At 38.9% G+C, this 17506-nt stretch overlaps 1 protein-coding gene across 1 annotated transcript in view; it reads right to left on the bottom strand.

The window, feature by feature from the left end:
* Window positions 1-17506, bottom strand: part of LOC133978200 (uncharacterized) — an 88333-nt gene that overhangs the window by 5246 nt on the left and 65581 nt on the right. The window contains exon 3 of the mRNA XM_062416580.1: window positions 14119-14226. Coding sequence (XP_062272564.1) covers window positions 14119-14226 — 108 coding nt within the window. The remainder of the gene's footprint in view (window positions 1-14118; window positions 14227-17506) is intronic.

Here is a 17506-nt window from a genome sequence, read left to right as displayed (position 1 = left end):
CTCCAGTTGGAGAATTTACTGTATAAATTATTCTTTTTAAAAAAAAAAAGTCCAATAAACTATGAAGAATCAAGGGTTACATGGCCTCAAGAACTAAATTCTTCTGCACAAGGACAAAGAAAGCCGGTCTAGTCTGCTGGTGTTTACAGCTGAACAAACTGAAGTACAATAAAAAGGTGCTGTTGAGTGCTGAGAATGTGATGAAACGTCCTGTTGAGTTTGGTAGTGAATGGACACAATGAGAAACAGCACTCTACCTGAAAAAAAGAATGTTTGAGAACTCTGACAGTGGGCACAGATGGAACTTGAAGGAACCATTATGTAAATAATCTGTGCATTTATCTGTGTGGATCCAGCTCTAAACTGACAAAGCAGCAATATGTCCTCCGGAAAACTCTCAGTGTGGTTCCTGCCGGTGAGCTCAGCCTCCCAGCACGGCTGAGGATTGGACATCACATATCCACGCTCGGCAGGCTGCATCCAGGGCTGTCACATACTCATGCGTCCTCTCACAGCCAATGGAAAGTTAATTAACTGCCTTTTTTTGGAGGTGGCAGGCCCATGATAGCCCGGCCACCGGTGGGGCCCTATTACCCAGCTTTAACAGTGATGAATTAGCACTCCTTCCCCGCTGCCTGCCTCCCATCATTGGTGACTGTAGCTCAGGGGGAAGGAGTACTAGTCAAGCCTGCTCCCTGTGTGTCGTACATCAACCAGCTCCCATACGGACAGAAGATTAAAGTTTTAGGAGGAAAGGGAGGAAATTAACAGACAAGCAACCGATAATTAAGATAATACAAACAAACCTATTAGTGGGAAAAAAGGAGTGCTTGTTTGTTTTCCTTACTTTAAGAGCACAAACAAAGCAGGCCGAGGATGCGGGGAGATAATGACGATGCTGGTACAACACCAATTATCTGTTATCAAGCTCCTTTATGTTTTATTCTGATAGAAAACAAGCAGGAGTTCTTGTCAATTAAAAAGTATTTCCGAAATAAAATAGATGTGGGACATTCTCCGGAGCAGATTGTCCCAGGAAGGTAGCCTTCTACGATGCGGAGGGTGAAACCTAAGACGTGGCCTTGGTCTGGTGGGTGGTCTTGATAAGGGCTCAGCTGAGCGTGCAGTGAGGAGTATTTGGCAGAAAAAAAAGACTTGAACACTAGGACCCATCTCACACTTATTATCTCCTCTGGCCGGGAGAGAGAAGAATCTTTCATTAGAGGACACAGAAAACTATTTGGATTCAAAGACTGTGAATTTGTTTGCTGTTACACAAAATTGTCATTTTCATGCTTTTCAAAGAAGTAGCCCGACAGAATAAGGTGCTGCTTAAGTGTGGCAAAACTGCTCTGTAGGGGTATTAGATTCTTACTAAGCTTTAGTATTCTTTGAGATAACATGTGGTGCACAATTAACAGCACAGAACTGAAAGGGGCACAATAAAAATTTCATATTTTAAAAAGAATGGCCGACATTTCCCTCATATTGATCCAGCTCAAAACCCCCTGCATTCTACACTTCCCTATAAAGCAACTCAATAGCGCCATTTGTTAGCAGTATTAGGCAAGTTCCATGACATTTTTCATCAAAGGCCTTTAAACAATTCCAAAGAGTCAATATTCACATGTCAATAGAATAGAAATTGTGGCTTAATAAGCAGCCAGCCTGCTGCTAAGGTTATTAACCATCAACAACATCAGTGGCTAAAAACAAAACCTCACTTCACTGTGAAGCTTCTCACATCCTCCAACTCTGAACAGATCCAGGTGATTCCTGAATATAGGGTTACTAGAGGCCAACGGTAGCATGACGAATAGGAAGACATTACATGGACATACAACAATTTTGGTTTTACTTGAAGTTATGTTTCTCCTGTTTTGGTAGAGATTACCTGCGTACCTGAGTATCATTTAAAAAATGACAATACCAGTACCAATCTATGTACCCTTAAAGTGATACTGATAACAACTGAGTACTTCATTCCATACCCATTAACACATTTAGTGCTCTGTCTTTTATCTGGTGTAACAGGCGTGTAGTGCAGACACACTTTAGAGTGTTTAGGAGACATCTTGGCTGCTAAACTGCTAAGTGCGCTAACTCAAATTACAGCGACTTCACCACCACAGACAGTTTGTAGCTGCTGTGGCAGTGGACCAATCACATGTTGCATTAAATTGAAGAACGTTTTCGTTGATTGGCTGTGAGCAAGTCCATACAAATAGTCATATTTTCTAGCTCTGGGTGCAAAAAGGATGGATTGCAGGTATAGTTTGACAGGAGACGTTTCGATACTACTTGGTATCAAATTATTTTGGTTGATACCTTAAAGGTATTGAGTACTGATCTTCAGCCCTACTACCTCGCCTCACCTCCTGCCACTGTAACACATACTGGACCTGTCTCTCAATTGAAACCAACAGCCCATATTAAACCTCCTTAAAACTCCAGGTAAAACAGCAAAAAAAAGACTGATTGATGAAATTGCAAGGTATAAGTACATTGAAAATGAAATGTTTCAAATGTGGGCAACTGGTGGGAAATGCATAATTGCTTGGAAACGGTATTTCTTACCAATATTGCATTTGATGCTCTGACAATGGTTAGAATGTATCACAATATTCAGACTAAAGCAGACAAATACGTAATGACAATATTACTTATTGGAGGGAAAAAGCCCTGACTAGGAAGTGATTACAACCAGATGCTCCATCATAAGAAGATTGGTTAAAAATGATTTATGAAATCTACACAATGGAAATATTAACATTTTCTATGAAAACTGAAATATTTAGGGGAATGCGGTCAAAATGGGTTAAGTTCATCATCTCACAGAGACCTGACCTGCTTTAATGAAAATTGCCATCTCCAATGGACTAATTAAGAGACTGAACTTTTTTTTTTTTTTTTTTTTTAATAAAATGTGTCAGTTATTAGACCTTCAAAATTTGTAGTCTCTAGCAAGGACACCCTGGTTTCCTCACATTTTAGACATCACCTCCAGAGTCATGACAACATTATACAACTGTATTCATTCAAACACTGAGTAGCTCTAAGCATTCCTAGCAAACTGCCTTTGATATGTAAAGTCAGTGGACTTTCCCTTTAAAGTTGTTATTTTCACGATGCATAGATAAGAACACAGCGCTATAACTCAAAACCCATGAGTACTGTAGGGAGTAACAAGAAAATAACAGTGGGAAACAAAACACACATCAGATAATTAGCATTTAACAGTGCTAAAGATGTGCTAAGAAAAGGCCACCCACTCGGGTGAAAGAGGATGTATTTCTGCCGACGCCTGCTTGTGTTCAAATGAATGCAACTGGGGCAGAGTATTCATGGAAATCTATAAATATTCCCCCAGCTCCAATGACAGGCATTGTGGTTATTTATAAATCCCATCCAACTGAATGCGCTGAATGCTGCGTCACAATCCCAAACAATTACACAGATGCAAGGAACAATCTAAAACTTTTTTTTTTCCTCCTCCGAGCTCCGGCACCATGCAGAAAAACTGAACATGATTTTAATTACAAACAGAACAATAGCTGCTTAGACGCGGAGGAGACAGTGGATTCATAATCAGGCACTGTGGGTGCAGAGACGACTTAATCCCTAATGAAAAATATATATACTTAAGTTTATTTAAAATACATTGAAATCATTCAAAGTCTGTTATGCTGTGTGTAACTATAATATACTGACACATTTATGTATTTAAAATACAGTAAAAGTGTATTAATTTCATGCTTTCATTAAATTCTTGCAAGTAAACTTTCCCCACACTTAAAATAAAATTATAATATTGTATTCTTACAAGAAATACAATAATTTTAAATATACTTTTAATTGAAATTTACTGAAAGTACTTTTTAGATGCTTGTTTTCAATATATTTCTTATATATTTTAAGTAAGCGTAATACCATAATAACGTATTATTACACACTTAATCAAAATTCACTTTTAATATGTTATTGAAAAAAACTTTACTTGTACTTGTGTTATTGTTAAGTGTATTTATATTTATTTTAACAAATCCATAATTCAATTAAATCCAAATGAATAGAAATAGGCTTCTGTATAGTTCTACTTTTTTCATTCTGTCAGAAACCTCAAAGACCTGGTTGATCAAAAGAACGTATTCTGGCCACCCTGTTGTGTGAAACCACAACAGGGTGGTAAATGATAATATCATGATAAGTATACTAATCCTCTGTTAGAAAGACAATGGTACATGTAAAGCTTGGTTCTTAATCTGCAGTTGATGGGCCTCAGCTACTTAAGTATGTGCACCCCTGTGCTGAGGCTACTTAGCAAACCATGGCAGGCCTTTGTGTAAATGAGAGTAAATTTGCTAAAATTTGATGTTGTTGATATTGGCATAACTCAAAGTGAACACTTCTCCAAAAATGTGTTGCTACCACAGTGTAAACACAGGTTATTGAGGGAAAATAAACCTATAGACTATGAAAGGTGGCTTTATGCAGCTCATAGTAGTTGTTCCTTTAGACAGAGTATCGGTGCATATAATAAGCATCATTTAATGTGAAATACATGAAACATTTCTTAGACAAAGGATGCGAGGCTCACCAAGGCAGCAACAGCTAAAGTGATGCATCTTACGACATCCACACTGAATAATTGTAGTGGTGTCACCAATATTGACATGTTCAAGCTAAAAAGGCCTTAAATATGTAGGTTATTCACAATTCATATTTTCTAATTAATAATACTTATTTAAATAGTTGATTTCTAAATGTAATTTCAACATCATTGCTCTTGATTTGACTACCCACCATCTACCTAACTCCTCTCAAGATGGCAGTCCTCTTGATCAGTGCCATTTAGCCTATATGTTATTATAATGGTGAAATAGGATAATTGAATCGCATGGAGATAAAATAAGTCTGAGTTGTCTGATATTTGCATTTTGTGTGTGTTTTCTAAGGTAGATGACATTCCTAAAGTTTAAACTTGGTCAACTCATGTGCTTCTTCAACCCAGAGAGGGGCATGTCATTTTATACTGTGCTATAAATGCACAGAGAATTTAGGTGGCCAATAAGGCAGACTATCATATTTTTGGCACTTCAGCTGACAGCTCTGATTTACATTTGCATATTTTTATTAAAATATTATAACATAAGTATATTTGATAGTGACTATATGAGTATGCCATACTGTACAATGAATTTAATGAGCACACTGACTGTGACACTGTATTAAATAAAATCATATTACATCCTTTGAAAAGTGAGGCAGGAGTTGACTGTAGTGATTTTAGAGTCTTGTACTGGTATGTCCTTGAACTAAATGGATGTTTCTCATTTTTAAATGTTCTTTTTTTTTTTTTTTTTTTTTTTTTTACAGTACTGGGGCTATATAGAATTCTATAAAACAAGCCGTGAAGTGACAAAAGTGCAAGAGTAAAGAAGTATGATATTCTACATCTCACTGTCCCTAACCTTAACTGTCTTAAGTGTACCAACAATACTGTTACACTATCTCTTGTCTTACTCTAAATCTGATATAAATTGGGTCTACATAGTCTTACACAGTTCTTTAAATTGCAGCTAATCGATGATGACAGCAAAAATGAAAGCGTCCAAGTTAATCATCGGCCAAACAGAGTCACGGTAGAAATGGATGATGAAAGCATAATTGCATCCCTTCGTGGTAGGTGTTCAGATTGGGAGCGGGGATTGAAATGAAATTGACTTCTCCAAAATGCAGTGAGTTTCATCATTAGTAAACATCTATGAGTGAAATTAAATCACATACACCAGCATTTACTCATGAACTGGCTTTATCTATTGTAAATGTTGTCTAGAACTGTTGGGGTGGGTCAAGTCTTTAGAGGAGTGTATCGATTCTTTGCACAGAGACCTTGCAGTGAAGTAGCCTACCATCTTCTCTGTCAATGTCTGGAGAATCAACTGTCAGTGGCAGGCGCTCACATTGATATGGTATGCTACAAACTCACCGTTCTGACCGTTCAAGGCCTTCTGTCCAATGATACAATTATTAGTGTCAATGGGTTGCTCATCTTATGTTTTCTGATTGAAGATATGTGTTGGTGCTCATTTTGATACCACATACATTGACTTATTTTATCAAGTTAGTCATACAGCATCCCTTGGGCGCTACTGTAATGGTGTCAATGAGGGCCAACCAATGACTCAACAGAATGATGAGTATCTTTACGCAGGAGCTGGCTGTCATGGCATTTACAAGGCTTTGACTGATTATACCCTAACTGGAAAATCCTCTATGGGAGACCTACTAAAAAGACAGCTTGATGTATTCACAACAAACTTTTCCCATTAATCGTATTATTACTTATTATTTATCTTATAATTTAAGCTAAAATGCTTGTAATACCAAGACAAATGTCACATGGAACAATAAGAGGCTCAATGAAGGGATGCACATGCCAAAGCATTAATTGATACCTGTCCTACATTAACAAACAAGCTATTGATAGCTGTTAAATACATGCAAGTGGCATACAGTATCACGGCGGTATACAGTAAAAGGACGCACCAATCACATTTTTTCACCACCAGTACTGATCCAGAGTTTTAAAGCTGATGGAGATATAAAGACAACTGATCCAATCCAAAAATAATATATATTGCTTTCTAGATCTATAAATCGGCTTTATCTACTTATGATTCTTCGTACAGGAAATTGTTCCTCGTTATTTTGTATCATCTATTCCATGTTAATGGTTGAATACTTGCTCAGCTTGTATTTGTACACTGCATTACCATTCTTGTCATTTTTTATTTTCAGTGCTTGAAAAGTGTAACCAAATGCAGCTGCTTGCTTAAGATTTGACACTAGTCCCCTAATTATCTCTCATCTGTTTTTCTTTCTTTCTTTTTTTTCTCCCCCCTCTGTAATTTCTAAATAAATCAGCCTCAGATGTGCAGGCTGCAATAAGGCAAAAGATTTGACAAAGAGTCCAACAGTTTTAACTAAAGGGATTGTTCGATTATTTAATGTGGTATTTTTCAAAGATTTGTGACTCCCCTCAGAATATTCGTTGTTCTAAAAACAAATATTTGCTGTTTATTGTATTGTTTTCTAGGGTAATCAGTTTTATTTTAATGTGGAGTCAACTCAAGGACTATTTGTAGTTATTTCTTGCACGATTAAAAGCCTTTGACATACTGTGTTCAGTGAATAACGTCACTTTTCATTAGTGATGGCAGTATTTGAATGTATGTTAACTAATGTATTTGTAATATACAAAATAAGTCAACTTAATATATACTTTTTTGTAAATAAAGTACACTAATAATAATAATTAGAAAGTAGGGTTTACAACATGATTCAGCCTTACCTAGTTTATTTGTAACATATTTCAAAGTGAGCAGAGTATTCTAAAGTGTATAAGAGTGTTACCAATTTTCTCTTATAGTGTACTATTTTACTAACTTACAGTATAAAAGTGTATGTTTAAGTGTGGTTACAAGTATACTATTAATATAATATGAATATAACAGCTGTCTCTTACAGTACATTTTGAATATGCTCAAATTGCAAGTTGTAATGTTATTTTTGTAAATGCATTTTAATTGCAACATGTACAGCATGCATAAAAATACATATGCAGTAGTATGGTTGTAGTATACTTAAGTATACTTAAAATAATCCTTTTTTAGTACAGTCATGTATACTAAGGGCCTGATTTACTAAGATCCCAAATAGTGTGTACTAAATCGCGTGCACAGTGCAATAGATTGCGCGTGCCGTTTGCGTGCGTTTTGCGGGTGAGATACTAAGAATACCTGCGTAAATGAAAACAGGTGCAACGGGGTGGAGACAGCGGCAGTATTTAAATGAGGGTTTTGTGTCTTCATGGAGAGTTTGGACGAGCAGAAAGCTGCAAGCACAAAATGAAATGTGATCAGGTTCTAGTGGAAGAGGTTAACTAATATATTGAGTTATAACAAAAACTAATATTACCAGAAAAACCAACATATGGGAGAGTATTAGTGACAAAGTCAATGCTGTTAGTAAAACCACAAATATTCCACTCCAAAATGATTAACACAGGTGGAAAAACTCCGTCCTGTGTGTATTCTGTCATTGTGCCTCCGTCTCCTCGTCTCCATAGTAACAGCCGGTTAATACCTGTCCTTTAAAGGTATTATTTATAGACGCAGTTAGCGTCAGAAATAATACCTTCAGGTTTGGTAAATCACAATGCGTGTGCTAAATAACATATTTGCATTTTCTCCTCCCTGTATTTTACACACTGGGGTAAAAACGTCTCATATTACATATTCATTATGACAAACGTACTAAATGGACAGCGCGTACTATCTTGCACAGTTGAAAGACGCAAACATCAGTGCGCTGTGTTAGTAGATCAGCTTGCACATTTTTTGCGGGTGATGTCAAGTTTGCACACGTTTCTACACACGCAAACATTTAGTAAATCAGGCCCTAAATACCTTAAAGTTTGTATTGTGTGCTCATTTTGTAGTACAAAAGTTTAACTAAACTTAACTAAAAGCTAACTAAAGTAATAAATTCAAAAATAGATGTTCCACTTTTACACTCACAGTATAGCAATATTTAGTCTGCTAGTACTCTTTAGTGTGCTGCAGCATACTAACATTTAGTATAATTGAGGCTATCACACAGCAGGCCAATAATGATACGTTTTTAAAAAAATACAAGAGTGACAACTGTTGGTGCAACAGTGATAGAGAAAGTACAGAATGAAAACATAAGCCCCTGACAAGTTTAATGATGTAGGGCTACGATTTGGGAGGGGACGCATACATCAGTAAGCCAGTCGACATCAAAGGATGCCTAGATGAAATGAAGGCACAGTCGACTGAGTGGTGTGAGGCTAACTTTGCCCCTACACAGCCTGCATGCTGATCACACACACACACACACACACACACACACACACACACACACACACACACACACACACACACACACACACACACACACACACACACACACACACACACACACACACACACACACACACACACACACACATATACACACTCTGCCACTCCCATCCCACTTCAGAGGCAAAGCAACGCAGCTATTTGTCAAGGGTACTGTGGGTTGAGTAAACCATCCACTCACTATGCAGCATAAAATAATACCAACGTGAGCCAGCGGCAAATTAATATGTTTTTGCATCAGGCAGTGCGTGGACTGAATTAAGCAACTTCCGACTGACTGCAGGATTTCTGTCCAGAAACAGATGTACACAAAAGCTCTGAAAGGCGAGGTGAAAAAACTACAGTATTGATTATTTCTTAGTTGATCCAGTTCAAGCCAGAAACTGACAGCAGATTTGTTTCTTCACCTTGACTTTCAATACTTTTGCTTGTATGTCTTTCAAATGAATATAACCTGAAACAGATGCAAAATCAGAAAAATCTCAATTTAAGGCTGGCATAATGATAACAGATACCAGTCTCAACAACTATGCATACTTATAAAATCTTATGAAAGACATCCGAGACCTGCTTGTAAATGCAGTTGTAATGAATAGGAGGAAGGTCACGCCAGAGTCAAGATGCACAAAAGTATCAAATGTATTCTGGAAAACAATAAGCTGTTAATCCCCCTTGATACACACATTTGCCTCCCTGGAATTTTTGTAGCGGGCTGACGAACAACTGCAGAATGAACAGATTGGAAAATTGAATTTGCCTGACCGATATCTTAATTGTAAAAGGCCATTAGAGTGAGTTTGAGGTTGGTGTTACCTGGAGCAACACTACAGAGGTGGTCAGACTTCATTAACATGCACAGCTTAATCCGCGAGTTGAGAGCAAAGAGAGACAGGGGAACAAATGAACATCTTTGCTTTGCTAAGCCAAGAACACAACTGAGACACAGATGTTGGTTGGAGGGCAGCGGTCAGATACACCTGGTTAACAAGAACACATGGCTGAAGCACCTGTCACGCAAAGAGCTGTACAAACTGAGGAAGGAAGTTCGAGCTAACCCATCATGGTAGTTGATGAGATGCCACATGATCAGAGATCCAGAAGAAAAATGAAATAGAACCCAAACTTTAAGAGTTCAGTAAGCTCTGACCAAACTAGATCCTACAGGTCATCCGATTTGATCCGGTCGCCAATTGACACCGAATTTTATGGAAGTCATGTAACAAAAAGAGAGCTTTAGAGAAAATTGAAAACTTTCACACCTCCTCACACCTGGTCCCCACTCCGTAACCTGAGCCTGATCGTCAGATTGTCTGTTTCAGAAAATTGGAAAACTTGTCGGCCCCCATCCCAGTCTGACACTGTAAAGGTGCAGGTCGAGCACTTTGTGCCTGATGTAATATTGCACTCTTTTAACATTGTTGTCCGACACAGCAGAAACCAGTAAATAGATATTTTTATTCCATGCTTTCTTCTTCCTTGTCAAAACCTGGCACCTACATTACCCACTACTGCTTGACCACTGAATGGCCTCAAGCTCCTGGCCTCAAGTAGAGATGAAGACACAAAGTTGTGTTTGTGCCTAAACCTAACCAAACTTTAACCATCACCAAGCCAATTTATTTTTCTGTAATTTGTAACAGATTTGGAAGGCACTGACATATGGTGTAGTCCAGTCCATGGGGGTGTGATGATTAGAAAACATGTGTTGTTCTGGGGGTCAGTTGCGAACAATGCATTTAGTTGTTTAATTTGAAGGACTTGCTGGTGAAAACATTGGAGAGTTTCAACAAGAGGCAATTGATCATCATCAACAGTGTTGCATCGCCTTTATGCCAAATAATCAACTTAATGTCTCCACAGAATCTGGCTATAAACTTGACATTATCTACAAATATATAGCCGCAACATGGCAACTCTGCTTGGCAACACTGTACATTACTGACAAAAGTTTGGCTGCAATTTTCAATGAATCAAACAGAAAGTCAGTGGGAGTGTATGTGCCAGTGATGTAAGCAGTGGAGACAATAAGACAGCTTATGAACCTTAACACAGATCAGGTGTACTCTTTATTGGATCTGTGAAGGCTACATATTTGAAGTACAAGGAAAAACATGACATGAAACCCTGCAGAGGGAGATGGTAACGTCAGTTTCAATGAAAAACTGCAGACTTCAATATATTGTAATTATACTAAAGTTTACAGAAAAGCCTTTTTCACAGATCACTACCTGGTTTCAGATTCATTTCACTCAATCAAGCAGAAACTTGAGGTAGTCTGGACCTCTCCCAACTAAGCAGAGGCCATTTTGACAAATGGGCAAAATACATTCAGAGTAACACTAGGCTTTGATAGTCTGCAGTTACCCTCACTGAGCTTTCATAAAACCGCAAAAATATCCTAAAAGAACACTAAATCAAAAAGGAAACCAAAATGAAAAACGAACTTGTCTTCCCATACGTGGCTGGAGGTTACAAAGGCTGTTTTCTTTTTTTCAAACTAGATTACTGTTTTTTACGAGTGAGGCAATGTGCTGAGACAGAACCTGGTCTACCCGGGGGACCACAGTGGCAAACATTAGGAGGTTCACGCCTGCACAATACTGTGTCTAAACAGCAGGTATACAAATACATCTTCAAACAGCTTCAACAATTCAAATGAAAGAACGCATTTCGTTCCAAGATGGACGGTCTGAGAAATGTGACGAAGCTTCGACACAATCTCAATATGACCAAACTATAGTTGAGGCTCAAAGTTTGTTGTTGACCTTGGTGCAGCAGCTGAGAAAACGTCCCCACAGGGTCTATTGAGTAACTGCTGGGGAGCTTTTGATCGTATCACCACTTTCGGTTCTTTAGGAGATCGACAGAATGGAGCAGAAATTGAAGGGGACCAGCATCAGACTAGCTCTGAAGTGCAGGCTGTTTATTTCAGGTAAAGATGGTCCTGTCCCTTTCTCTGCTCAGTTCCTAAAACCAGCCTGCTGCCTGATTATTTCCTGATTATGCTCAAATCTCTGTTATGAGCACTTAGCAGACTTTTAGTCTTGACTTTTGAGGTCCAAAGTTTATTCTTGATCTTAAATTTTCCCAAAGATGGTTTCTGTTACTTTGAGGAGTTCTTTAAGTAGTTCTCATCACGCTGATGTATGTTCAAGGGCTGATTTTTATTTTAAGTTTTGTTTTTAATTAGTTATTTGATTATGTAAAAAAGGGTATTTGATGTCATGATTGCCAGCTGTGATTGACAGCCTCTTTTCCAGCTGTAGCTCCTAGTTACCAGCTGGTTTCAGATGGTTTACCTCTCCATAGGCTTCTCTTGGCAGTGGGACGGCTATCAAGTCATGTCAAGATAAGGGGGCGTGTCCTGCGGGCTGTCATCATGATGCCCTATCTCAACTGCTGGTTGCAAATGACATCACACAAAGCAAGATGGCAGCTCCCAAAAATGCGATATTTTAACTTTACTGTTGTATAGAAGCAGGAATTACAGAGGTGTCATCTGTCTTTATGTACAGTCTATGCTTACTGCAATGAATGCTAATGTTGCTGAATGTGTAAATAGGCAACTGTATGCAAATTTGTTAGCCAACACAATTTTTTAACTTCCACATGGCTGACAAAATTAATGCAGCTTTAAGTGCAGATTTACCTTCTAGGTGCTATGATAAAATGAAAGCATTGTACTCTCAGTCTCAACCATCATAAATTCTTTAATAAAAATCCTTTTCCAAGAGAAAATTGAGCAATGCAATAATGTTTAGTAAAGACAAGGATCACCACAAATCTACATGTAGAAAAGACTAAAAGAAGAGAATATTCATATCTCTTACTGTAACCCTCTTCTGCTGCTGCCACCTTTATTCTTGTATATCTGCCAAATATAAAAACACAATAATATGCATCTAAACCTGCTTCACTATGCAGCAGCATATTGCCTCACAGTGTGATTATACCTGCAGCAATGTGTCACTTCCTTCCCGCCTCTCAGGGGTTTAACATAATTGCATTCATTATCCAATCTACACTCCTCCAGCACCTCCTATTGTAAATTCCAGCTTGACCCAAACATCATTCAGAACACAACTCCCTTGGCAATTGTAATTGATGTGTGCTTGTTCTTCATGTTCTTTGGAAAATACTTCCTAATAGACGGCGACAGCTCAAGACCTCACTGTAATCACGAGTGTTTAGCACTCACTCTTTGTGCTCTCTTCATCTCCCCAGCTAATTAGAATCAATAAACATAGTGAGCAAACACGACTCATTAAGACTTTCACTATCTTCTATTTCCCTCCTCTGGCAAAAGCCTACAGGGTGAGGTTTTTGTACCCGTACCCATACCCCCCACCCCCCACCCACCCACACATAAACCTGTCTTTAAGAATTGCTCTCAAACTCAGCACTGGATACTTGATAGATATAGCTAGTGCGGCGTCAAGAATAAAAACCCTTTGAAATTGCCATGAAGCTTTTGAAGCCCATGTCCCACTGCTCAACACTCTCAGGGTTTTCATCTCTTCCCATCTCTCCTCATTTGCCGAAGACCTCTGAGGGCCTCGCAGAGCAGCTGTAATGAACTCCAATAGAAAAGCGTTCACAGGGAGGAGGACTGCATGGACAGCCAGGCAACGTATGCGCCGCGAGACGCTTTATGCAAACGCGCTTCTTGCAATAATCTACAAAGTTGCAGCTGTGCAGCAAAGCTTGTCAGTCATTTTCTAAGATATCTTCAACTGTTCCATCTGCTACTCATAAGGTAATCCTGAAAGATAGAGGGATTGGAGGGGAGAGACGAGTCATGACAAGGGTCTGTTCTACCTGGAATATTCCCCTACTGCACCTCTACTTCACGTCTATGGTAGTAATGGGTGTCGATTTTTCTACCTGAGTGGATTTGGAGGCTTAGTAAGACACCTACCAGCCTTTACACAGCAGGGGGTACAAGTCTTCGTGAACAAAAGGAAAACGCTGACAAACAAAGAAACACTCAATGGCAGCATGATGAATGGCAAGGTCAAAAATCTAATGTTTTATCATGGCTGATGAACAGAGTGAAGCTGCAATCTACCACAAGGACAAAAAAACATACTATTGTAATTAAATGAGACACACTGGAAATGTGTGGGCGGATGAAGAAAAAGGTGACTTCAATAAAAACCCTTTGATTTACCCAAAAGATGCCGACTTCCATTTGCGACAGGGGTAACTTCTTCTACATGGAGGGGCAATAAGGTTTAGAGGAATCTCTGAGACTTCTAGAGGAAATGAGGCGTGTCGCCTGCAACATAAAAAGAGAGAGGCACATTGAAGCGGTTCATTTCATAATGCACATTTCATGAGGTTCAAGAAAAGTTAGTAGTATATTTTCATTCAACATCAGAGAGCAAAGCAATGCATGAGTGGTGACATGTGTGTTGCAGCATGAATTGCGCTGTATATACCAGGGAGAGGGTCCGTCGCTTCCCACTGAGCAGAACATTTGGAAGAAAGAGAGATTACTTCTGTCCACACCCGCAGCATTCTAAATGCCTTCGAATCAGGGCCAGGAACTCTCATATATGCATTATGACAACGGGCTGAATCAGCACACGGAGCTCAGTGCCAGGTAGGGAGCAGAGAGCAGAAAGGAGGAGGAAAGAGTAAGAGAGAGAGAGGGAGGGAGGGAGGCAGGAGATGAGACATGATCAGAATGTAACAGTGCTGAGTGTAAAACAAGAGAGGCTGTGGAGAACAGATATGAACAGGAAGGAACACAAGAAAAGAGGAAGCAGATTCAAATTACTTTATTATCTTATCTTAGATTCGAATGACTTGTTATCGTAAACGACCTTCCCAGTTCAAAGCTTTGAAGCGTCGGTTATTGCCAACAATGCATTTTGTCATGTTTTGTCATAGACGTGACTCAGGAACAAACAGGTAAAAACTGTCCAAACAACTGATCTCTTATACAGTTTTAATAAAAGTGAAGTTGGCAAGAAGCAAGTCTGTGAATTTGTTAAAAAGGTGATGTGTAAAACTGTGTGTCACATGAATAACACATCGATTTCATCACAATATGTACTGTATATGTAATTTGGCATTAAAACAAGTTCACAACTTTACTAATATCCTAATTTTTCATTTCTGACAGTCGGACAAGAAGATCGATATTCATCTCCTGGAGTCAAGGCGTGGTGAGCCTGATTTACTGAATGAAAACAGGCAGAAAAACTAGCATGGCTCTGTCCAAAGTACAGCTGCAAATGCAGCTAACATCACCTTTTTAGACGTTTTAATTCCACAATACATACCATGTGTTAAACCGAAGGAGTTCCAGCTTACTTGGTGACTCTGTGAGGTCTTTTTGTCACAGTAAGTACTGTGCTGGGTGGATAAATACACTGTTCTTTGTCAGATTTAAAAAAAAAAAAAAAAAAAGAAGTTAGTTAGTAGGTAAATAAAGTCAAAATAAAATGTAGATGCAGCAAAACACAACTTAACCAACCTAGACTCTAGAAGGTAAAGCTAGCCAGCTCTTCTACAGTCATCAATAAATCGTACCATTTTTTTCTGCTTTGATCCAACCATTTGTCATTCAAGCTTCAGTTCAGACAGAATCATATCGTTCAAGAATAATATTTCTTTTCTAAGACACTTTCTCAAACACTAAAACTTCTTCGTCAGAGTAAGATTGTAGTCATGGTTCAAAGAAACCCACACTGACTGTTCTTAGATGTCAAGGCAGATATTTTGTACATTTAACCATTTCCTTTGACCTCTTCCCTCATGAGGTTCTGCAGCCCTATGGTCCGACCTTTCCTTTTGAGAGGAGATGTCATTACTCACATGGCCACAAGAGGTCGCTTACTCTGACAATGACCGATTAATGTTATTTATGGTCATCTTTTTTGTAAACTTTGTTTTGGACTGTTGCTATATGAGTAACCTCACAGTATCACATGAGCAAGTCCAGGCAAACCTTTGCTTGACAAAAAAAGTCACAGAGATCAGAGGGGAGGTTGGGGACAGGACACGGCCGTCAGAGTGAATTGAGAACTAGCCATAAATAAACCACATATACATCTCCTCTTGGTGCCTAATTGCTGCAGCTGGCTGAGTAATAGAAGAAGATGCCACTTGTCATTGAAGCCTGCTTTCTACACTATAGATAATGTGCTGCTTCTGGACAACTTTGGCCTGCTCTCTGCTGCTGCCCAGCATGGTCGGCTAACAGCACTGAGATCAGGCCTACTGTACATTCACAACACATCACCTCCCACAACTTCATCAAACATACTGCACAGACAGAGTTACCTTGCAACATGTATTTCACATTTTCCCAGAGTTTCCTATATTCAGAGTGAAATGTACTGTGTTCTTTCTCGGAGAAAAAGAAAGTCCTTGCAAAGTCATTCTCTGTGAATTGATATCTTTTTTTCAAACGTGTTCTCTTCTAACAGAAGCAACAACAGCACCTGTCTCCGATAGGCACATAAGCGTCAAAAAGATCATACAGAGACAGAACATTTTCTGCTACTATCAGAGAAGCTCTGGTGGAAAAGTGACACCCAGGTGCTCACATTTGCCTGGGACTTTACTGCTTGTCGCCGCCTGGGAATTAAGAGCATTTAAGTCGGTCTTGATGAACTCATAAACCTTCAAGGTGGAAGGCTGAGGGAGCATAAAATTCAAGACGGTTGGTAAAGGCTGATATAAAATCAAGCATTAAAGAAATCACTTTGATTAGCTTGAGATAAGGAAAAGACAGGAATGTATGCAAGGAATAACAACGATGGTTAAGCCTTGATGGGATGATTTTGGAGGGGATTGCTACAGTTTTAGTGTGATCAGACGCTCTGACCAACAAGCACTGGCACTTTGGCTAACCTCTCCAAGAACCCCCAGGTACATTTTGTGTTTCATCAAGAGAGTACAGGCTAAATGCTGGATCACGTTTTTTTTTTAATTACATCATATTTTTAATATCACAAAGAGCATACCTTGTGCAAATTGTCCCTGTTTGAATGCAACATGAAAAAAATAATGTTCCCTAGTGTACTAATATACTTTTACATGAATAAAATGTATTTTTGCTTGACGCGCCACTGCTGTGTTATAGTACACAACCTGCATGATAAGGTTGTAGTGCACACTGCAGATCAACTGAATCTAAATAACTCGTCAATAGAGACTAATTCACAATCAGACAGTGTATGACCTTACTAAGGATATTAAGCTTTGGCTAAATTCAATAAGGAAAATCCCTATCCTCACAATATCATGGATGGACGTTGTTCTTTTTGCCTGTTCTATTTCTCCCTCACTTCTACTTTCCCATACTGTCAAAATCCCTCCATTATCAGTTATGATGTCACCATACCTGACCAATGATCTTTCTGCCCGCATTCCACTAGCCAGTCATACCATTAGCGCTGTTAAATATCATTGAAACTCTGCCACTCTGTCTTTCATACTTACTATTGCACAAACCTCCTCCTCCCCATTACCACCATGACCTCCATGATGTCCAGAGAGACCCAACTGAAAGTTCCATCTGTTGGCTCCAAACCACCACAACC

The sequence above is a fragment of the Scomber scombrus genome, chromosome 3 (assembly GCF_963691925.1).
Source record: "Scomber scombrus chromosome 3, fScoSco1.1, whole genome shotgun sequence".
In the NCBI taxonomy this organism is placed as follows: domain Eukaryota; kingdom Metazoa; phylum Chordata; class Actinopteri; order Scombriformes; family Scombridae; genus Scomber; species Scomber scombrus.
The sequence above is the reverse complement of the archived record's forward strand: the minus strand, read 5'-3'. Positions and strand labels throughout refer to the sequence as shown.